Source organism: Salvia hispanica, chromosome 2 (genome assembly GCF_029641045.1).
Source record: "Salvia hispanica isolate PSC_SH4W2 chromosome 2, Shi_PSC_v1, whole genome shotgun sequence".
NCBI classification, from domain to species: domain Eukaryota; kingdom Viridiplantae; phylum Streptophyta; class Magnoliopsida; order Lamiales; family Lamiaceae; genus Salvia; species Salvia hispanica.
In genome coordinates this window covers 3535923-3559630 of record NC_142693.1, presented here as the reverse complement: position 1 = coordinate 3559630, position 23708 = coordinate 3535923, and the positions used below count along the sequence as shown (strand labels likewise).

The window sequence follows — 23708 nt, the reverse complement described above, 5'->3', positions numbered from 1 at the left end:
TTGGTGATAGAACTCAAAAAGTTGGGGGTTAAATGCATATTTCACTCATCTTTCTAACAAGGAGTGGGGGATATGAAAGCCCAAATATCTATGGGCCGGGGTGGACGTATATGGGCTCGAAAGACAACATGGATCCGGTGGCCCAAGTAGACCGGTGGGAAATTTGGAAACATTTCCTTCAATTAAATTAAACTGTTATCTTCTTCAAAAGGGACATAAGTTTATATATAACGAGTCATTTTGGTTTATCCATTATTTATAGTATAAAATTATTTACTCTATTCCATTTTTTATATATGGACCACATATTCCACTAATTTTTTACACTCACAATCTATTATAAAACTAATACTCCTTCCATCCTATTACGACTATCTTCTATATTATTCTCTCTCTTACTTTACTTTTTCTTCACTTTAACTATTTATTAGTATCATTTTTGCAAAGCGGTGATATAAAAGAAACGCATGATCACTTGTAGTGGGATAGAGGGAGTATTACAATTGGGTCCTACATTCCAGTCACTTTCTGCCTTTATTTGTTTCACAAAGTCAAACAATTTTTTAAAATCTGTCTCAAATCAAAAGGAGTCTTTAAATAGGAAATGGAGAAAGTTTATTTATTTAATTCTAGGTATGAGTGTCTATCAACTGTAGGCCTGCAAATTCAGGTATTCGCGAGTAGCCAAACCAAAAAATTCAAGTAAGCAAACATGAAATCTCAAAAATATCATACTCAATACCTGACCTGTATGTGAATTCGGGTACCCTAATACTCGATATGGGTACTCGCACCCAACTGATCAGGTAGTCGTAAACCCAAAATTATTATATTTCAAAATTATTCTATTTATATAAATTCTATTGAGATGAGAATAGAAATTATTAAAAATTATGTATTGACTATTATTAAAAGTTTAAACTTCAATTTTAAGGTTTTAGTTTTCTCTAGATTATGATTCTATGACATTAGACAAATAGAAAATACTTAATTTTAAATAAAGAAATTTTTGGCATAAATTGAAACTCAAAAAGAGATTAAAATAAATTTTTTAAGATTTTAAATAAATATGTAAATAAAATGGAGAAAGCATAACTATATATTAAAAAGATAACAAGTAAGGACATAAATAATGCAACATGATGTTTAACACCACATTTATCTTAGACTTCTTATAAATTATTGTGCATGACTTTTTCAATTGGAAGAAAGAAATGTACAGAGAGCAAGAGAGAGAAAAAAAACTTGAGAATTAAAATGAGCGTAAAAACTAAGAGAGTGAGAAAATGCTAGAATTTGAAGTGAAAAATGTAAGAGAGATTGGTGGGGTGAGATAGAATCAAAACACCAAAAGAGACAAAAACCACAATCACAAGAGAGAAAGTGTTTGTTAGCTTTTAGGTTCATCCTTGGGTGTATTAAATAATTCTATCCATTTGAGTGATTGTGTGAGGTTGCCTTTTACTAGCATTGTTTGTGTATTGCTTTCTACTCCCTCCGTCTCATAGTAGTGGAGTCATTTTGCTATTTTGTTATATTCCATAATAGTTGAGCCATTCCCTTTTGTAGTAATAGTCAACATACTTTTCTCTTACTTTACTTTCTCTTACTCAATTCTCTTTTTATCTTTCTACCTCTTTCATCTCTTACTCTATTCATCCTTACTTAACTTATTTAACAAATTTTTTCTTAAATAGTATGCCGAAAAGAAATGCATCCACTGCCATGGAACAGCAGGAGTAATATTTTTGAGCTTATGATGCAGGAAACCAGATGCATAAGTTTCAGTGGATTCACTGGAGGATTGTCACCAACTTGGGTATTGAACCCTGATTTTGCGAGTTCCAGGATGAAACATGTGAATGTGAGCGATTTTGAGATACTCATTTGTGTTGATGGTTTTATAACTTGTGAATTTGTTGGTATGTAACAGTGTGTACTTAAGTCTTTGAATGCTAAGCTTAACCTTGTGTACTATGATGACCCTTGTATGGGAATTCTAAGTCATGAAAATACACCAAAAATTAGTGAAAATATGAGGAGTCTATAGAATATATGCCACTTAGCTTGAGAGCGCATTCGTGTAAGAAATTTCTCAGAATTGACATATATCTCCCTCCACGACAAAGCATCCGCAAGTTTGTGAGTCTGATACTTAACATTAAGATGGAATGATAAAAATTAAATAAGATGAAAAATACGGAATGAAATGATAAAACAAACAGTTGTGAGACCAATTTCGAAATAGACCCTTAGTCTAGGGATGTCTGGCGATAGTTTTAAATTCCATGGACTATGGGCGAGATAAACCCATAGTCCATGGACCATTTTTATACTTCACTCTTATATTTAAGGGTAATTGGTCAGAGAAATCATTACATATTGCAAAATTTGATATTTCCTACAACCTTTAAAGTTAGTCGGATAATAACTGTGCGAATTTCCAGCAATGATTATTTTCGTTCATAAATAATACTGACGTGAATTAATTAATCTCATGTGGCGGCATTGTCAATTCTAAAATAGATGTGTATTAATAAATTTCATGTGAGCTAATTAATTTCCAAGTAACAATCCATATTATTTATCACTATGCGAAATTCGCACGGTTGTTAAAGTTCGTGATTTATTTAACCAGTCTTAAAAAGTTATGGAAAATATCTAAATTTCAACAACAGTTTATAATTTTTCCAACCACTTACCCTATATATGGTGTATGAAGTTTTATATACGGCTGTCAATTTACTGACATGGGAGGGACCATCATTTAATAACCTTTCTATTTTTGGGAAATTGGTAGAAAAATCGTGAACTTTCACAAAAATTGATATTTTCGATCAATATTTAAAAGTGATCTTAAAAATCACCAACTTTTCAAATTGTGCGGATTTCTCACACTAAAGTTTCCGACGTAAATTTTGCCTACGTGGAATGCCGATACTAATTCTAGACTCCGACTATTACAAGTTGGTCTTTTGACATACAACGTAGGTCCGCCAGCCAAGTCTAATATATTTATTCCAATAGATTTGAGAATCTATTATTTTTAAGTAAAATATCAGATTGCTTATCCATACTTGTGAAGATAATTGGTGCCATATGACTAATAAACCTTTACTTAGACAATCATATGAATCTTTTCCGTTAGATTCCGTAAATTCATCCAAAAGCTTCTTGTGAAACCCATCACAGTTGGAAAAGAAAGTGGCATTCTTACGCTGCTCTAGATATGCTAGCCCTAATTGGATTAGCTGCATAGATTTGTTTTTAGTTAATTTCGGTGAATTCTCAAAGGTTGGATGAAATTCCTCATATTTGGCATAGTGATTGAAATGTCTTGCAAACGGCATTTCTAAAATCTTCGTACCAAATAAAATATTTAGTGGAGTACTTAATTCCAAATAAAATATAGAAAAAAATGTATAGAACAAGATGGACTAGCATACCATATATAGAACAAGATGGATTATCAAATGAGGAATTGAGGGGATAAGAATAAAATAAGACAAATTATAATGAGGAAAAAATGATGTTATATTTAAGGGTAATAAGTCAGATAAATCATGAACTATTGCGAAATTTGATATTTCCCACATCCTTTAAAGTTGGTCGGATAGATCACGAACTTTTACAACTGTGCGAATTTCCAACAATAACTATTTTCGGTCATGACTAATATTGACGTGAATTAATTAATCTCATGTGGCGGCATTGTCAATTCTAAGATAGATGTTTATTAACAAATCTCATGTGAGATTATTAATTTCCAAGTAACAATCCATATTATTTGGCCTAATTTTCAATTAATAATCGCTATGGGAAATTCGCACGGTTGTTAAAGTTTGTGATATTTTCTACCAATTTTAAAAGTCGTGGAATATACTAAATTTCAGCAACAGTTTATATTTTTTTTTTCAACCAATTACCTTGTATTTAATCAAATGTGTGTAATTTGAGGTGATAATGTGCTTTGAATCTTGCTTTTAATTAGTTTTTACAAAAGTACATGTTTGTGTATAATTAGTTTTTGTTTACTCCTATGATTTTATTGTAAATGAATGTATGAATAACATATAGGACTGGTATATAACGCACAAAAGTTTATAATTCTAATCAGAAAACTAAAAATGAAACATGAAGGTCTTGCGAATTTTTCTTTATATGTCCTTTTTTGGCTTTTTATACATAAGTTGGTCAATTATTAAATTTGTTTTATTTTTTATGAAGGAATGGGAGATTCGTTTGATTGAGAGACGAAAAATATGCATATTTATCATCGATTAATACTTGCTTTGCCAGCTTATAAATTTGTTTTTCTTTTCCCCTCAAAAGCAACCTCCAAAATTACACTATATCGTCGGTGATTCATCTAATTTGATAAAAAGTTAGTAAATGCAATTTAGATATTGCACGCGTCCAATTGAGTATCGTGATGGGGACTTTTTTTTTCGTAATTTCTCGACAATAAATTCAAGAGCTTCAAGTTATTCAATCTTTGAGGATAGATTTTCTTAAAGTACATCCTCGAAAATTGTTCTTCAATCTATTTATATAACTGGAATTTTTTTGCTAATGAATAATAACGAACTCGGATAATTTTCGTGAAATTATATTTGTCAAATATAAACTTCATGGGAAAAACCCAAATTTTTAAAAGTTCCATAATATTAGGAGTCAATATCAATGAATAATTTAGAAATGTTGATCAAACTTTGTCCGTACTTAAAAGATTGGATTAAATGACATTTAAGTATTCTCTCTCGGTCTCTCGTCTCTGCTTTTCATAAATCATGAATTTAACATTTTATAATTTGTTTTATTCTATGAAATATTTCAGTTATTTATTTGTAATATGTTGTTGACGTGATGCGCTCTTTCTATTTTTTTCTCCCTCTTATTTTACTCTCTTTATTTATTAGGACGGACTAACTATTTAAATTATTTTGAACATATAACAATTTTTTGTTTTATACTACTATTTTTTGTATTCTTTACTTTCTCTCTTTATTAAGTTAAAGTGTCGCAACATTATACGATCGACTTGCCAAATACTAATTCTTTCGTTTAGATTAAATGGGAACTACAAAATTTATATATTGAATTGAAGGGTACATGTGCTGCGACAGCATGTATGATATGATTTTAATAAATCCACTTCACCCATAGTGGATTAGGCATGGTGCCGCGATCAATTTCAAAATATAGGTTTCAATTTAGTGATCTTTCATAAGATAGGATCAAGAGAACCGAATTTTTCAAAATAAGGATTTTTACTATCTCCGTCCCCCAAATTTTGACACAGTTTATTATTTCGGTCCGTCCCTAAATTTTGACACACTTTTCTTTTTACCATATTTGGTAGTGGACCTCATATTCCACTAATTCATTCATACTCACATTTTACTATAAAACTACTTTAAAAGTAGGACTTACATCCCACCAACTTTTTCAACTCACTTTCCATTACATTTCTTAAAACTCATGCCGGGTCAAAGCATGTCAAAATTTGGGGGACGGAGGTAGTACTATTTAAGGCTTTTTCTCTTTTTTTTTTGTTATTATTTTCCTCACTAAATATATAAATGGACCAAACTACTCATTTGTGAAATATATTTAAAAATAAGCCATATGAGTGTATTTAAATCTCCAAAACAATATTTAGTTTAAGTCACATATCTCCAACTTGTAATGGAAATTTAGGCATCTGAATGCAGTTTCAGAGGGTCATCCCACTTCTATTTTACCATGTTGATTCTAGTACTGCACTTCCAAATAAATTACTATTTGATTTAACTAATCTAGCAAATAAAACCTCAATCATGAATACTATTAGGTTGTAAATATATGTTTTAAAGAAAAACAACATTTCATTCCACAATTAAAAAAAAAAACCGTTTTAGTATAGAATAATGGCAATAGGGATGGATAAAATGGCCATCACTATAGCTAATAATCATTAGGTACAACAAATTGAATAAATACTTAAACCATCGTCAAGAAAACAAAACAACTATGCCTTCAAATTATTTATCTGATACGCGAGGCATTCTCTTCAGAATTCAGAATTGGAATTTCGAATTTTCTGCGGGATAGTTTGGTCAATTCGTATATTTTGCAAGGGAAACAATAAGAAAAAGATAGAAAAAAAGAGAAAAAACCAAAAAACTCTCATGCTGTAAAAAAATTCGCGTGCCTTGATCGCATATTCTGAAAGGTGAGCAAGTCGAGGCTTATATTCTGAAATGTTTTCGGCGTTGTGGGCCATCCTGGCTTCGATTGGTTCGTAAATCCCCTTGAGCTCCTCCAACTTCTTTTTGAAAGCATAAGAATTTTCAAATAAGCTTGAACTCAACCATTCAACAGTAGACTCGAAGGCCTTCTCCACCTTCTTCTTGTCGGCTGATCTCATCCCGGCTGCACGTCTGGTGGCGTCCCTCATGTCGTAGGCGTAGCTCTCCAAAGCCCTCTCCGCGTCAGCCTTATCCCAAACCTCCGCGTCCTCCAACTTGTGCAACTCCGCATCTCTCACCATCTTGCGAATTCGATTCTTGGACAGCCTACCCCCTTGTCCTTGTCGATGGTTATCTCCTTTTTCAACCCGGATCCAACGTGCTCTACCGACACTTTCAAGATCCCGTTCTTGTCGATGTCGAAGCATATTTTGAACTTAGCAACACCTCTGGGCGCAGCTGGAAAGCCGTCGAGCAAGAATGTACCTAGCCGATTGTTATCGAGGGACCTGCTTCTTTCGCCCTCGCACACCATAACCACTAAACTCGTCAGATTGTCACGGGGCGTCGTGTAAATACGCTCCACCCTTGTTGGGATTGGTGTATTCCGTGGAATATATACTTCCATCACATCTTTAGAACGTATAAGACCAAGTGACAGCGGAGTAACATCAGAGAGAATGACGTTTTGCACATTCTCATTGCCTTCGCCGCTCAACTTGGCAGCCAGCACTGCAGCACCATACGCCACGGCTTCGTCTGGATTAATGCTCTTGCACGCCTCCTTCCCGTTGAAAAACTCCCTCAGCATCTCCTGCACCTTTGGAATCCTACTCGACCCGCCCACCAGCACCACCTCGTCCACGTTGCTCTTCTCCATCTTTGCATCACTCAGGCATTTCTCAACCAGTTCCATACACTTGTTGAACAAATCCATGTTGAGCTCATTAAATCTAGCACGAGTGATGGTCGAAAACAGATCAATCCCCTCGAACAAAGACTCAATCTCAATATTAGTTTGGGAAGTGGAGGAAAGCATCCTCTTGGCTCTTTCACAAGCACTCCTCAATCTCCTCATAGCTCTCGGATTCCCACTAATATCCTTACCATTCTTCGTTTCAAACTCTTTCACAAAATGATCAACCATCCTACTGTCAAAGTCTTGCCCCCCGAGATGAGTATCTCCAGCTATAGCCTTCGCTTCAATGTTACCCGCCTCAATCGTGGCCACAGACACATCAAACGTGCCACCACCAAGGTCGAAAATCAGCACATTCTTAGCAACGTTACCACCTTTATCTAGACCGTATGCCATGGCTGCAGCAGTAGGCTCATCGATGATCCTAACAACATTTATGCCAGCAATAGTTCCAGCATCCTTGGTTGCCTGACGCTGAGAGTCGTTGAAATAAGCAGGTACAGTCACGACAGCAATCTTGACAGGTGACCCAAGATAAGCCTCGGCGATATCCTTCATCTTGGAGAGCACCATTGAAGAGATCTCCTCAGCTGAAAAATGTTTCTCCTCTCCTTTGTAGGTCACTACTATCATAGGCTTGTTGTTGTCGGTGGTGTGAGGAATGACCTTGAATGGCCATAGTTTTATGTCACTTTGAACCATTGGATCATTGAATTCACGGCCAATCAGCCTCTTTGCATCTGAGAAGCAAATTAGGAAATAATAATTAGAATATCACTCGTATACAACTTGTATTTTCCTATATTTCTAAAAAAACCCTAAATCCAAAAACTGACCAAAAACAGTGTTAGATAAAGGAGCATTAGAGACTTGATTCTTGGCAGCTTCTCCGATGAGAAGCTCGTCATCGGTGAAAGCGACGTAAGAGGGTGTGGTGCGGTTTCCCTGATCATTCACTATGATCTCGACGCGGTTGTGTTGCCATGCTGCCACGCACGAATACGTCGTGCCCAAATCGATCCCGATTGCCCGTCCTTCCCCCTTTCCGGCCATTTATGCAAACAAGTCTAGATGAATATAACAAGGTAAAAACTTGGCTAGCCTTGTAAGCATAATCTATAGAGGAGGGTTAGGGCAGGTTGTTGAAAGGAGTCCATTGATTTATTTATTAAATGAGTTTGTTAGCTATCAATTAGGTTTCATTTGAATCAGTCTTCCTAATTCTAATTAATAATAATTATTTCAAATTCAATAGTTATAAGTGAAAAAGAAAATTATTGGTAATCAGTGAAAAGATGAAGTATGTATCATTGGAATTTTGGGGTGCGGATCCTCTACGGTAGAGTAACACATCATGTAACACCCCAACCAAGAATTGAGATCAATCCAATTAGAAATATCACAAAACAAGAGCCTAATGAAAATTTTTATCACAAAACTCACTTCATCACATTTATTGTCAAAAAAAATTTTATAATCAATAATATCATGAACCATCACACATTTATCATAAACAACCATATTACTCTATCTCAAATCATAAATACTTAGACAATCTACTAATGATAACCCATATGAGGGTGTCAATGACCCGCATAGAGGTGACGATAACCCATACGATGGTGTCAATGACCCGCATAGGGGTGACGATAACCCATATAGAGTGCCGATAACCCACATAGGGATGACGAAACCCATATATGGTGCACGATCATCACTTTTACCCATACTTCAGATTTGCAATATATCCTTTATTAATCATATACTTTACCACATAAACATAAATGTCACACATAAGAGCTTATAAGATCATATAATTAGTACACATTACTAGTAAGATTATTGTTCTCATATCACTTCAAATTATCAAAATGCTACTTGTATCATATGATTTTATACCATATTTTTCGTACCACCACTTGTATCACATACTCAATTCACACACAACCACCATATAACTTTTAATAATTCTTAATTTAATTATGTAGACTCCTTATACCATTGTTTACCATAACTACTTCAACCTTTATCTCCATTATTCTAATAGATATAACAAAATATGTCAACAATCTTTGCAAATATCTAATAAAATCATAGTATGCATTTTGTCATTTCTGTTGAAGATTGGTATTATATTCATTCAACTTGTCTAAGAATTACAATGTTCATGCCTCTGTTAAATAGGCCAAGGATTACATAAATATGGCAGGATTTTCCCTAATAATCATTCCCTAATTAACGTGATTATACACAATCTCTTCACCCCTAATTAATTTTTTCCTTGCTTACATATTTTCCTTTCTAACACTCCCCCTCAAGTTAAGTAATGGGATTACCCACACTGAACTTGCCCAATACCTCATGGAAGGTTCTTGCATCGACAGCTTTCGTGAGTATATCCGCCAACTGATCTTCAGATCTCACAAAGGGAAGTTCTACTGTCTTGGCCTCTATATTGTCCTTGATGAAATGCCGATCCACCTCGACATGTTTTGTCCGATCATGCTGAACTGGATTTTCTGATTGCTGCCTTATTATCACAAAACAACTTACATGACTTCTGTGAGTTTAAGTTCAACTCAGTCATCAATTTCCTCAGCCATAGGATCTCTGTCAACCCACTCTTAATCCCTCGAAATTCAGCTTCTGCACTTGACAAGGCTACCACTTTCTGTTTGTTGCTTCTCCAGGTGAAAAGATTTCCTCCCACGAAGGTAAAATATCCAGCAGTCGATTTTCTGTCATTTGGGTTCCCTTCCCAATCAGCTTCTGTGAACCCATGAATCTCTAAATGTCCATGATTCTCGAATAGAATCCCATGGCCCACCGTCCCTTTCAAATATCGAACAATCCTCAGTGTTGCTTCCCAGTGAGCTACTTGAGGTGCATGCATGAACTGACTAACTACTCCAACTGCATAAGCTATGTCGGGTCTAGTGTGGGACAAGTATATCAATTTCCCAACTAAACGGCTTCGACCCCTTCAACTATCTGCAGACCATGATTCTGAACCATAGGAGTATCTGCTGGCTTAAAGTCCAGTAGTCCTGTCTCGGTTAACAAGTCAAGTACATATTTTCTCTGACTGATGAAGATCCCCTTCTTTGACCTTAGCACTTCTATACCCAGAAAGTACTTCAGTAATCTCAAGTCTTTCATTTCAAACTCTGCAAATAAATTCTTCCTCAGCTTGCTTATTTCCTCTTCATCATCCCCCGTGAGAATCATATCATCTACATAGATGATGAGGCATGTGATCTTTCCTTCTCTTTTCTTCAAGAATAATGTGTGATCAGAATTGCTTTGTTCATACCCGTACTTCTTCATTACTTCAGAGAATCTCCCAAACCAAGCTCTAGGTGACTGCTTTAGCCCATATAGTGTTCATTTTAATTTGCAAATCTTTCCTCCTTCGAATTCCCCAACAAATCCAGGTGGTGGCTCCATGTAAATGGGATTCTTCAGTTCCCCATGTAAGAACGCGTTTGTCACGTCGAACTAATGTAGTGGTCATTTCCTGACTGCCGCTACTGAGAAGAGCACTCGAATAGTACTCATCTTTGCCACCGGTGAGAATGTTTCAGCATAATCAACTCCATAAGTCTGAGTGTATCCCTTGGCCACAAGTCTCGCCTTATACCTTTCAATCGAACCATCCGACCTCCGTTTAATAGTGAAGACCCATCTGCATCCCACAGTTCGAACTCCATCAGGTTTAAGGCATACTTCCCAGGTATTGTTCTTCATCAGAGCCCGCATTTCTACTAGCATTGCTTCTCGCCAGTGAGGAATTTTCATAGCCTCCTCGGCCGTATATGGGATTTCTTCTTCTTCGTAAAGTGCAGCTTCAAAAGCCCTAGCCATCTCTGTCAGATTTGCTTTAGCTAGATTCGCCATAGAATATCGTCTTTTACTAATCCTCTCAGGACTGTATCTCTTAGCTGGGATCCCACGAGTAGTTCTATTGGGGAGTATATAGCGGCCGGTATCACCATCAATTGCTGCATTCTCATTCTTGTCTACACCAGAAGTGTCAGGGGTAATAAGTGTATTATCTGAGCTAGTTTCAGGAATTACCTCAGATATCACTGGAGGAGGACTAGATTAAGGCATAGGCGGTTAAGGAGGCTCTACAGCAGATGTGATTGACTCGGCGATGACACTAGATTGTTCTGTTGGTTCCACGGTCGAGATACTTGGATGTGGCATCGAAAAACTGAGGGGTCGAATTTTATCATACCCCCCCTGAACAGCACTCTCCCCCTGACCCCGAGGTTGGGTGTGATAGAAATATTCACTTTCTAGAAAATTACAATTCATGGTTGTTATAACCTTCCTAGACCCCGGGTGATAGCATCGATAGACCTTTTGATTTATCCCATACCCAAAAAAAACACATTTTATTGCACATGCAGAAAATTTTCCTCTTCGTGTTTCGGCACATGTACATAAACGGAACAACCAAAGATTTTGAGCGGAAGTGTGAGAGGTGGGGGAATATCAGTAAGGGATGCGAGATTCTGCAAAGGAGTTTTCATACCCAAAATTTTTGTAGGCAAATGATTAATAAGGTAGACAGCAGTGGCAACAGCTTCGGGCCATAAAAATTTAGGAACACTGGAGTAAAAAAAAAGGGCTCTCGTGACCTCTAGGATTATCCTATTCTTTCGTTCAACTACCCCATTTTGTTCGGGAGTGTAAGGACAAGTAGTTCGATGAATTAACCCTTTTTCTTTAAAAAAATCGGTCATGTCTTTGTTGACAAATTCCCTACCATTATCAGATCTAAGAATTTTGACTGTGGTTTGGAATTGTGTTTGGATCATTGTAAAGTAACATGTAAATTTTTCAAAAACTTCAGATTTATGCTTCAAAAAATATACCCAAGTCAATCTAGTGCAATTATCCACAAAAATAAGAAAATATTTAAAACCATGATCACCAACAATAGGAGTCGGACCCCAAACATCGGCATGCACTAGAGAAAAAATAGTCTTAACACGAGTATCACTTGATCTAAAGGATTGTCGGTGGTTTTTCGCCAAAACACAAGATTCGCATGTAATATCCTTAAAATGAGAAAACTTTGGAAAAAGCAATTTTAAATAACCCGATGATGGATGCCCCAATCTGCGGTGCCACAGCCAAGCTTCCCGATTTGCAGATCCGTGAGCAAGCATTGCGGTGCCACCTTGTTGAGTAATCTCATCCACATAATAAAGATCTTGACGCTCAGTGCCACGCCCAATTATCCTCGTCCTGATATCCTGTAATACACAAAAATTTGGATACATCAGTAACGTACAGTTTAATTATTTCATCACGTGACTAATAGACATGAGTTTATGAGATAATTTGGGCACATAGAGACAATTTGTAAGTTTTAGGGTTGGGGATAATTTTAATGGTTCCACTCCCACCCACAGTGGTCAACTCTCCATCGGGAGTTTGAATTTGGCTTTTAGTTGCCCCATTAAATTCAGAAAAATCTTTCATATCATATGACATAGTATCAGTTGCCCCACAGTCAAAAATCCACCCACTCTCCTTAGGGTCAGTTTTACTTTGGGCAACACAAGCAATCGGGATCCGTTCTAGAGGTGCAAAACGATTTGGGCTCACAAAGGATTTTTCAGAAACTTTAGGGGCCCTATTTCAATTTTTCTTATTTTAGGGTCTTATTTGAACATGCTTAGAAACACAGGGGTTGGATTTTAATATATTCATGCAATGGGTTTTATTTTGGGCATCTAGAGTTTTAGAGGGGCTAAAGTGCAAATTAAATTGGGGATTAGAGTTTGACAACTCTAATCGGATACCACCAAATGCGCCGCCTCCCTTCCTCTCGGCTGCCTCACCAGTTCCAGCAGCCTCATCGGGTCTTCCATTAGTGAAATCTATTTAAAACAAGCCACATGAGTGTATTTAAATCTGAAAGAACAAAATTTAATTTCAGTCACATATCTCCAACTTGTAATGGAAATTTAGGCATCTGAATGCAGTTTCAGAGGGTCATCCCACTTATATCACTACAAAAAAATGTCAGATTACCGATGGAAAATTTTCGCTAGTAATTACCGACTGAATTTTCCGTTGGTAATTTAATTCCTTTTTTAATTAATCTATTTTCCGTCGGTAATTCGTAGCGAAAATATTTCGTCGGTAATTCGTAGCGAAAACTTTCCGTCGCTAAACTGACTTTTTTTTGTAGTGTATTTTACCATGTTGATTCTAGTACTGCACTTCCAAATAAATTACTATTTGATTTAACTAATCTAACAAATAAAACCTCAATCTTGAAAACTAGGCTGTAATATAGTATGTTTTAAAGAGAAACAACATTTCATTCCACAATTAAAAAAAAATCGATTTTGTATAGAATAATGGCAATAGGGATGGATAAAATGGCCATCACTATAGCTAATAATCATTAGGTACAACAAATTGAATAAATACTAAAACCATCGTCAAGAAAACAAAACAACTATGCCTTCAAATTATTTATCTGATACGCGAGGCATTCTCTTCAGAATTCAGAATTGGAATTTCGAATTTTCTGCGGGATAGTTTGGTCAATTCGTATATTTTGCAAGGGAAACAATAAGAAAAAGATAGAAAAAAAGAGAAAAAACCAAAAAACTCTCATGCTGTAAAAAAATTCGCGTGCCTTGATCGCATATTCTGAAAGGTGAGCGAGTCGAGGCTTATATTCTGAAATGTTTTCGGCGTTGTGGGCCATCCTGGCTTCGATTGGTTCGTAAATCCCCTTGAGCTCCTCCAACTTCATTTTGAAAGCATAAGAATTTTCAAATAAGCTTGAACTCAACCATTTCTTAGTAGACTCGAAGGCCTTCTCTACCTTCTTCTTGTCGGCTGATCTCATCCCGGCTGCACGTCTGGTGGCGTCCCTCATGTTGTAGGCGTAGCTCTCCAAAGCCTTCTCCGCGTCAGCCTTATCCCGAACCTCCGCGTCCTCCGACTTGTGCAACTCCGCATCTCTCACCATCTTGCGAATTCGATTCTTGGACCGCCTACCGCCCTTGTCCTTGTCGATGGTTATCTCCTTTTTCAACCCGGATCCAATGTGCTCTACCGACACTTTCAAGATCCCGTTCTTATCGATGTCGAAGCATATTTTGAACTTAGCAACGCCTCTGGGCGCAGCTGGAAAGCCGTCGAGCAAGAAGTTACCTAGCCGATTGTTATCAAGGGACCTGCTTCTTTCGCCCTCGCACACCGTAAAGTCTAAACTCGTCAGATTGTCACGGGGCGTCGTGCCAATACGCTCCACCCTTGTTGGGATTGGTGTATTCCGTGGAATGTAAACTTCCATCACATCTCTTGAATTTATAAGACCAAGTGACAGCGGAGTAACATCTGAGAGAATGAGGTTTTGCACATTCTCATTGCCTTCACCGCTCGACTTGGCAGCCAGCACTGCAGCACCATACGCCACGGCTTCGTCTGGATTAATGCTCTTGCACGCCTCCTTCCCGTTGAAAAACTCCCTCAGCATCTCCTGCACCTTTGGAATCCTACTCGACCCGCCCACCAGCACCACCTCGTCCACGTTGCTCTTCTCCATCTTTGCATCACTCAGGCATTTCTCAACCAGTTCCATACACTTGTTGAACAAATCCATGTTGAGCTCATTAAATCTAGCACGAGTGATGGTCGAAAACAGATCAATCCCCTCGAACAAAGACTCAATCTCAATATTAGTTTGGGAAGTGGAGGAAAGCATCCTCTTGGCTCTTTCACAAGCACTCCTCAATCTCCTCATAGCTCTCGGATTCCCACTAATATCCTTACCATTCTTCGTTTCAAACTCTTTCACAAAATGATCAACCATCCTACTGTCAAAGTCTTGCCCCCCGAGATGAGTATCTCCAGCTATAGCCTTCGCTTCAATGTTACCCGCCTCAATCGTGGCCACAGACACATCAAACGTGCCACCACCAAGGTCGAAAATCAGCACATTCTTAGGCACATTACCACCTTTATCTAGACCGTATGCGATGGCTGCAGCAGTAGGCTCATTGATGATCCTAACAACATTTATGCCAGCAATAGTTCCAGCATCCTTGGTTGCCTGACGCTGAGAGTCGTTGAAATAAGCAGGTACAGTCACGACAGCAATCTTGACAGGTGATCCAAGATAAGCCTCGGCGATATCCTTCATCTTGGAGAGCACCATTGAAGAGATCTCCTCAGCTGAAAAATGTTTCTCCTCTCCTTTGTAGGTCACTACTATCATAGGCTTGTTGTTGTCGGTGGTGTGAGGAATGACCTTGAATGGCCATAGTTTTATGTCACTTTGAACCATTGGATCATTGAATTCACGGCCAATCAGCCTCTTTGCATCTGAGAAGCAAATTAGGAAATAATAATTAATTAGAATATCACTCGTATACAACTTGTATTTTCCTATATTTCTAAAAAAGCCCTAAATCCAAAAACTGACCAAAAACAGTGTTAGATGGAGCATTAGAGACTTGATTCTTGGCAGCTTCTCCGATGAGACGCTCGTCGTCGGTGAAAGCGACGTAAGAGGGTGTGGTGCGGTTGCCCTGATCATTGACTATGATCTCGACGCGGTTGTGTTGCCATGCTGCCACGCACGAATACGTCGTGCCCAAATCGATCCCGATCGCCCGTCCTTCCCCCTTTCCGGCCATTTATGCAAACAAGTCTAGATGAACTAGAATTCACGATACGTATAACAAGGTAAAAACTTAGCTAGCCTTGTTGAAAGGAGTCCATTGATTTATTTATTACTTAATTATGGGATAGACAGAGTTTGTTAGCTATCAATTAGGTTTTATTTGAATCAGTCTTCCTAATTCTAATTAAGAATAATTATTTCAAATTCAATAGTTATAAGTGAAAAAGAAATTTTATTGGTAATCAGTGAAGAAGATGAAGTATGTAGAGTAACACATTTCTTCTGTATCATTTCTCGTTTTTGTTTTACACTTAGGAGTATTAAATAATCGATGCCACATGTATATGTTAGTATCAATTCGTAGTTTTATTTTACAATGCACACACTATTTTTAATCCAAATGAAACTTTTATTATATAGGAGTATTATACGTTTATAAGGTTTAGAATTTACCCGTTTGGTGTTAGTATATAATCAATCCTAATACTCCTATTATATACTGATAGTTTCAAAATTATATTTCCAAATTTTACTCTTTTTTGCTAACCAAAACTAAATTGTTTTAATCAATTGAAAAATATATTACCAATTTCAAAATTTAACCGTTTTAACTAACCATTACTTTAGGATTGATTACATACTACTAATTTATGAATCTTGTACAATAAATTTAGTAACTATGAAAGAGATAAACTATAAATGATAGAAATATAATTACTTTCATTTATATTTTAGTATGAACCCAAATGACAATTAATCAAAATAATATATTAAACTTGATTGACTTAAATATAAATGTTCTTAGGTCCTAAAAATGTTCGAAAAGGTGGAAAAATGATTTCATTCATGAATAAATATAATGATAGGAGTTATCGGTTTTGCTAGACTCTTTGGTGATAGAACTCAAAAAGTTGGGGGTTAAATGCATATTTCACTCATCTTTCTAACAAGGAGTGGGGGATATGAAAGCCCAAATATCTATGGGCCGGGGTGGACGTATATGGGCTCGAAAGACAACATGGATCCGGTGGCCCAAGTAGACCGGTGGGAAATTTGGAAACATTTCCTTCAATTAAATTAAACTGTTATCTTCTTCAAAAGGGACATAAGTTTATATATAACGAGTCATTTTGGTTTATCCATTATTTATAGTATAAAATTATTTACTCTATTCCATTTTTTATATATGGACCACATATTCCACTAATTTTTTACACTCACAATCTATTATAAAACTAATACTCCTTCCATCCTATTACGACTATCTTCTATATTATTCTCTCTCTTACTTTACTTTTTCTTCACTTTAACTATTTATTAGTATCATTTTTGCAAAGCGGTGATATAAAAGAAACGCATGATCACTTGTAGTGGGATAGAGGGAGTATTACAATTGGGTCCTACATTCCAGTCACTTTCTGCCTTTATTTGTTTCACAAAGTCAAACAATTTTTTAAAATCTGTCTCAAATCAAAAGGAGTCTTTAAATAGGAAATGGAGAAAGTTTATTTATTTAATTCTAGGTATGAGTGTCTATCAACTGTAGGCCTGCAAATTCAGGTATTCGCGAGTAGCCAAACCAAAAAATTCAAGTAAGCAAACATGAAATCTCAAAAATATCATACTCAATACCTGACCTGTATGTGAATTCGGGTACCCTAATACTCGATATGGGTACTCGCACCCAACTGATCAGGTAGTCGTAAACCCAAAATTATTATATTTCAAAATTATTCTATTTATATAAATTCTATTGAGATGAGAATAGAAATTATTAAAAATTATGTATTGACTATTATTAAAAGTTTAAACTTCAATTTTAAGGTTTTAGTTTTCTCTAGATTATGATTCTATGACATTAGACAAATAGAAAATACTTAATTTTAAATAAAGAAATTTTTGGCATAAATTGAAACTCAAAAAGAGATTAAAATAAATTTTTTAAGATTTTAAATAAATATGTAAATAAAATGGAGAAAGCATAACTATATATTAAAAAGATAACAAGTAAGGACATAAATAATGCAACATGATGTTTAACACCACATTTATCTTAGACTTCTTATAAATTATTGTGCATGACTTTTTCAATTGGAAGAAAGAAATGTACAGAGAGCAAGAGAGAGAAAAAAAACTTGAGAATTAAAATGAGCGTAAAAACTAAGAGAGTGAGAAAATGCTAGAATTTGAAGTGAAAAATGTAAGAGAGATTGGTGGGGTGAGATAGAATCAAAACACCAAAAGAGACAAAAACCACAATCACAAGAGAGAAAGTGTTTGTTAGCTTTTAGGTTCATCCTTGGGTGTATTAAATAATTCTATCCATTTGAGTGATTGTGTGAGGTTGCCTTTTACTAGCATTGTTTGTGTATTGCTTTCTACTCCCTCCGTCTCATAGTAGTGGAGTCATTTTGCTATTTTGTTATATTCCATAATAGTTGAGCCATTCCCTTTTGTAGTAATAGTCAACATACTTTTCTCTTACTTTACTTTCTCTTACTCAATTCTCTTTTTATCTTTCTACCTCTTTCATCTCTTACTCTATTCATCCTTACTTAACTTATTTAACAAATTTTTTCTTAAATAGTATGCCGAAAAGAAATGCATCCACTGCCATGGAACAGCAGGAGTAAAATAAAATATTTAGTGGAGTACTTAATTCCAAATAAAATATAGAAAAAAATGTATAGAACAAGATGGACTAGCATACCATATATAGAACAAGATGGATTATCAAATGAGGAATTGAGGGGATAAGAATAAAATAAGACAAATTATAATGAGGAAAAAATGATGTTATATTTAAGGGTAATAAGTCAGATAAATCATGAACTATTGCGAAATTTGATATTTCCCACATCCTTTAAAGTTGGTCGGATAGATCACGAACTTTTACAACTGTGCGAATTTCCAACAATAACTATTTTCGGTCATGACTAATATTGACGTGAATTAATTAATCTCATGTGGCGGCATTGTCAATTCTAAAATAGATGTTTATTAACAAATCTCATGTGAGATTATTAATTTCCAAGTAACAATCCATATTATTTGGCCTAATTTTCAATTAATAATCGCTATGGGAAATTCGCACGGTTGTTAAAGTTTGTGATATTTTCTACCAATTTTAAAAGTCGTGGAATATACTAAATTTCAGCAACAGTTTATATTTTTTTTTTCAACCAATTACCTTGTATTTAATCAAATGTGTGTAATTTGAGGTGATAATGTGCTTTGAATCTTGCTTTTAATTAGTTTTTACAAAAGTACATGTTTGTGTATAATTAGTTTTTGTTTACTCCTATGATTTTATTGTAAATGAATGTATGAATAACATATAGGACTGGTATATAACGCACAAAAGTTTATAATTCTAATCAGAAAACTAAAAATGAAACATGAAGGTCTTGCGAATTTTTCTTTATATGTCCTTTTTTGGCTTTTTATACATAAGTTGGTCAATTATTAAATTTGTTTTATTTTTTATGAAGGAATGGGAGATTCGTTTGATTGAGAGACGAAAAATATGCATATTTATCATCGATTAATACTTGCTTTGCCAGCTTATAAATTTGTTTTTCTTTTCCCCTCAAAAGCAACCTCCAAAATTACACTATATCGTCGGTGATTCATCTAATTTGATAAAAAGTTAGTAAATGCAATTTAGATATTGCACGCGTCCAATTGAGTATCGTGATGGGGACTTTTTTTTTCGTAATTTCTCGACAATAAATTCAAGAGCTTCAAGTTATTCAATCTTTGAGGATAGATTTTCTTAAAGTACATCCTCGAAAATTGTTCTTCAATCTATTTATATAACTGGAATTTTTTTGCTAATGAATAATAACGAACTCGGATAATTTTCGTGAAATTATATTTGTCAAATATAAACTTCATGGGAAAAACCCAAATTTTTAAAAGTTCCATAATATTAGGAGTCAATATCAATGAATAATTTAGAAATGTTGATCAAACTTTGTCCGTACTTAAAAGATTGGATTAAATGACATTTAAGTATTCTCTCTCGGTCTCTCGTCTCTGCTTTTCATAAATCATGAATTTAACATTTTATAATTTGTTTTATTCTATGAAATATTTCAGTTATTTATTTGTAATATGTTGTTGACGTGATGCGCTCTTTCTATTTTTTTCTCCCTCTTATTTTACTCTCTTTATTTATTAGGACGGACTAACTATTTAAATTATTTTGAACATATAACAATTTTTTGTTTTATACTACTATTTTTTGTATTCTTTACTTTCTCTCTTTATTAAGTTAAAGTGTCGCAACATTATACGATCGACTTGCCAAATACTAATTCTTTCGTTTAGATTAAATGGGAACTACAAAATTTATATATTGAATTGAAGGGTACATGTGCTGCGACAGCATGTATGATATGATTTTAATAAATCCACTTCACCCATAGTGGATTAGGCATGGTGCCGCGATCAATTTCAAAATATAGGTTTCAATTTAGTGATCTTTCATAAGATAGGATCAAGAGAACCGAATTTTTCAAAATAAGGATTTTTACTATCTCCGTCCCCCAAATTTTGACACAGTTTATTATTTCGGTCCGTCCCTAAATTTTGACACACTTTTCTTTTTACCATATTTGGTAGTGGACCTCATATTCCACTAATTCATTCATACTCACATTTTACTATAAAACTACTTTAAAAGTAGGACTTACATCCCACCAACTTTTTCAACTCACTTTCCATTACATTTCTTAAAACTCATGCCGGGTCAAAGCATGTCAAAATTTGGGGGACGGAGGTAGTACTATTTAAGGCTTTTTCTCTTTTTTTTTTGTTATTATTTTCCTCACTAAATATATAAATGGACCAAACTACTCATTTGTGAAATATATTTAAAAATAAGCCATATGAGTGTATTTAAATCTCCAAAACAATATTTAGTTTAAGTCACATATCTCCAACTTGTAATGGAAATTTAGGCATCTGAATGCAGTTTCAGAGGGTCATCCCACTTCTATTTTACCATGTTGATTCTAGTACTGCACTTCCAAATAAATTACTATTTGATTTAACTAATCTAGCAAATAAAACCTCAATCATGAATACTATTAGGTTGTAAATATATGTTTTAAAGAAAAACAACATTTCATTCCACAATTAAAAAAAAAAACCGTTTTAGTATAGAATAATGGCAATAGGGATGGATAAAATGGCCATCACTATAGCTAATAATCATTAGGTACAACAAATTGAATAAATACTTAAACCATCGTCAAGAAAACAAAACAACTATGCCTTCAAATTATTTATCTGATACGCGAGGCATTCTCTTCAGAATTCAGAATTGGAATTTCGAATTTTCTGCGGGATAGTTTGGTCAATTCGTATATTTTGCAAGGGAAACAATAAGAAAAAGATAGAAAAAAAGAGAAAAAACCAAAAAACTCTCATGCTGTAAAAAAATTCGCGTGCCTTGATCGCATATTCTGAAAGGTGAGCAAGTCGAGGCTTATATTCTGAAATGTTTTCGGCGTTGTGGGCCATCCTGGCTTCGATTGGTTCGTAAATCCCCTTGAGCTCCTCCAACTTCTTTTTGAAAGCATAAGAATTTTCAAATAAGCTTGAACTCAACCATTCAACAGTAGACTCGAAGGCCTTCTCCACCTTCTTCTTGTCGGCTGATCTCATCCCGGCTGCACGTCTGGTGGCGTCCCTCATGTCGTAGGCGTAGCTCTCCAAAGCCCTCTCCGCGTCAGCCTTATCCCAAACCTCCGCGTCCTCCAACTTGTGCAACTCCGCATCTCTCACCATCTTGCGAATTCGATTCTTGGACAGCCTACCCCCTTGTCCTTGTCGATGGTTATCTCCTTTTTCAACCCGGATCCAACGTGCTCTACCGACACTTTCAAGATCCCGTTCTTGTCGATGTCGAAGCATATTTTGAACTTAGCAACACCTCTGGGCGCAGCTGGAAAGCCGTCGAGCAAGAATGTACCTAGCCGATTGTTATCGAGGGACCTGCTTCTTTCGCCCTCGCACACCATAACCACTAAACTCGTCAGATTGTCACGGGGCGTCGTGTAAATACGCTCCACCCTTGTTGGGATTGGTGTATTCCGTGGAATGTAAACTTCCATCACATCTCTTGAATTTATAAGACCAAGTGACAGCGGAGTAACATCTGAGAGAATGAGGTTTTGCACATTCTCATTGCCTTCACCGCTCGACTTGGCAGCCAGCACTGCAGCACCATACGCCACGGCTTCGTCTGGATTAATGCTCTTGCACGCCTCCTTCCCGTTGAAAAACTCCCTCAGCATCTCCTGCACCTTTGGAATCCTACTCGACCCGCCCACCAGCACCACCTCGTCCACGTTGCTCTTCTCCATCTTTGCATCACTCAGGCATTTCTCAACCAGTTCCATACACTTGTTGAACAAATCCATGTTGAGCTCATTAAATCTAGCACGAGTGATGGTCGAAAACAGATCAATCCCCTCGAACAAAGACTCAATCTCAATATTAGTTTGGGAAGTGGAGGAAAGCATCCTCTTGGCTCTTTCACAAGCACTCCTCAATCTCCTCATAGCTCTCGGATTCCCACTAATATCCTTACCATTCTTCGTTTCAAACTCTTTCACAAAATGATCAACCATCCTACTGTCAAAGTCTTGCCCCCCGAGATGAGTATCTCCAGCTATAGCCTTCGCTTCAATGTTACCCGCCTCAATCGTGGCCACAGACACATCAAACGTGCCACCACCAAGGTCGAAAATCAGCACATTCTTAGCAACGTTACCACCTTTATCTAGACCGTATGCCATGGCTGCAGCAGTAGGCTCATCGATGATCCTAACAACATTTATGCCAGCAATAGTTCCAGCATCCTTGGTTGCCTGACGCTGAGAGTCGTTGAAATAAGCAGGTACAGTCACGACAGCAATCTTGACAGGTGACCCAAGATAAGCCTCGGCGATATCCTTCATCTTGGAGAGCACCATTGAAGAGATCTCCTCAGCTGAAAAATGTTTCTCCTCTCCTTTGTAGGTCACTACTATCATAGGCTTGTTGTTGTCGGTGGTGTGAGGAATGACCTTGAATGGCCATAGTTTTATGTCACTTTGAACCATTGGATCATTGAATTCACGGCCAATCAGCCTCTTTGCATCTGAGAAGCAAATTAGGAAATAATAATTAGAATATCACTCGTATACAACTTGTATTTTCCTATATTTCTAAAAAAACCCTAAATCCAAAAACTGACCAAAAACAGTGTTAGATAAAGGAGCATTAGAGACTTGATTCTTGGCAGCTTCTCCGATGAGAAGCTCGTCATCGGTGAAAGCGACGTAAGAGGGTGTGGTGCGGTTTCCCTGATCATTCACTATGATCTCGACGCGGTTGTGTTGCCATGCTGCCACGCACGAATACGTCGTGCCCAAATCGATCCCGATTGCCCGTCCTTCCCCCTTTCCGGCCATTTATGCAAACAAGTCTAGATGAATATAACAAGGTAAAAACTTGGCTAGCCTTGTAAGCATAATCTATAGAGGAGGGTTAGGGCAGGTTGTTGAAAGGAGTCCATTGATTTATTTATTAAATGAGTTTGTTAGCTATCAATTAGGTTTCATTTGAATCAGTCTTCCTAATTCTAATTAATAATAATTATTTCAAATTCAATAGTTATAAGTGAAAAAGAAAATTATTGGTAATCAGTGAAAAGATGAAGTATGTATCATTGGAATTTTGGGGTGCGGATCCTCTACGGTAGAGTAACACATCATGTAACACCCCAACCAAGAATTGAGATCAATCCAATTAGAAATATCACAAAACAAGAGCCTAATGAAAATTTTTATCACAAAACTCACTTCATCACATTTATTGTCAAAAAAAATTTTATAATCAA

At 36.1% G+C, this 23708-nt stretch overlaps 3 protein-coding genes across 3 annotated transcripts; all 3 read right to left on the bottom strand.

Moving 5' to 3' along the window:
* Window positions 1–5878: 5878 nt before the first annotated feature.
* Window positions 5879–8253, bottom strand: LOC125202100 (heat shock cognate 70 kDa protein-like). Its single transcript, XM_048100438.2, has 2 exons — window positions 7986–8253; window positions 5879–7889 (listed from the first exon to the last, which is right to left on the bottom strand). Exons 1-2 carry the CDS (start codon window positions 8200–8202, stop codon window positions 6526–6528), a joined length of 1581 nt encoding a protein of 526 aa, XP_047956395.2. The 5' UTR covers window positions 8203–8253; the 3' UTR covers window positions 5879–6525.
* Window positions 8254–13669: 5416 nt separating this feature from the next.
* Window positions 13670–15844, bottom strand: LOC148931405 (heat shock 70 kDa protein 18-like). The gene is made up of 2 exons (XM_089063403.1): window positions 15614–15844; window positions 13670–15513 (listed from the first exon to the last, which is right to left on the bottom strand). Exons 1-2 carry the CDS (start codon window positions 15825–15827, stop codon window positions 13676–13678), a joined length of 2052 nt encoding a protein of 683 aa, XP_088919529.1. The 5' UTR covers window positions 15828–15844; the 3' UTR covers window positions 13670–13675.
* A 5112-nt stretch (window positions 15845–20956) lies between these two features.
* On the bottom strand, window positions 20957–23331 carry LOC148931404 (heat shock cognate 70 kDa protein-like). Its single transcript, XM_089063386.1, has 2 exons — window positions 23064–23331; window positions 20957–22967 (listed from the first exon to the last, which is right to left on the bottom strand). The coding sequence occupies exons 1-2, from the start codon at window positions 23278–23280 to the stop codon at window positions 21604–21606; spliced, it is 1581 nt and encodes a 526-aa protein (XP_088919512.1). The 5' UTR covers window positions 23281–23331; the 3' UTR covers window positions 20957–21603.
* Between the last annotated feature and the right edge of the window lie 377 nt (window positions 23332–23708).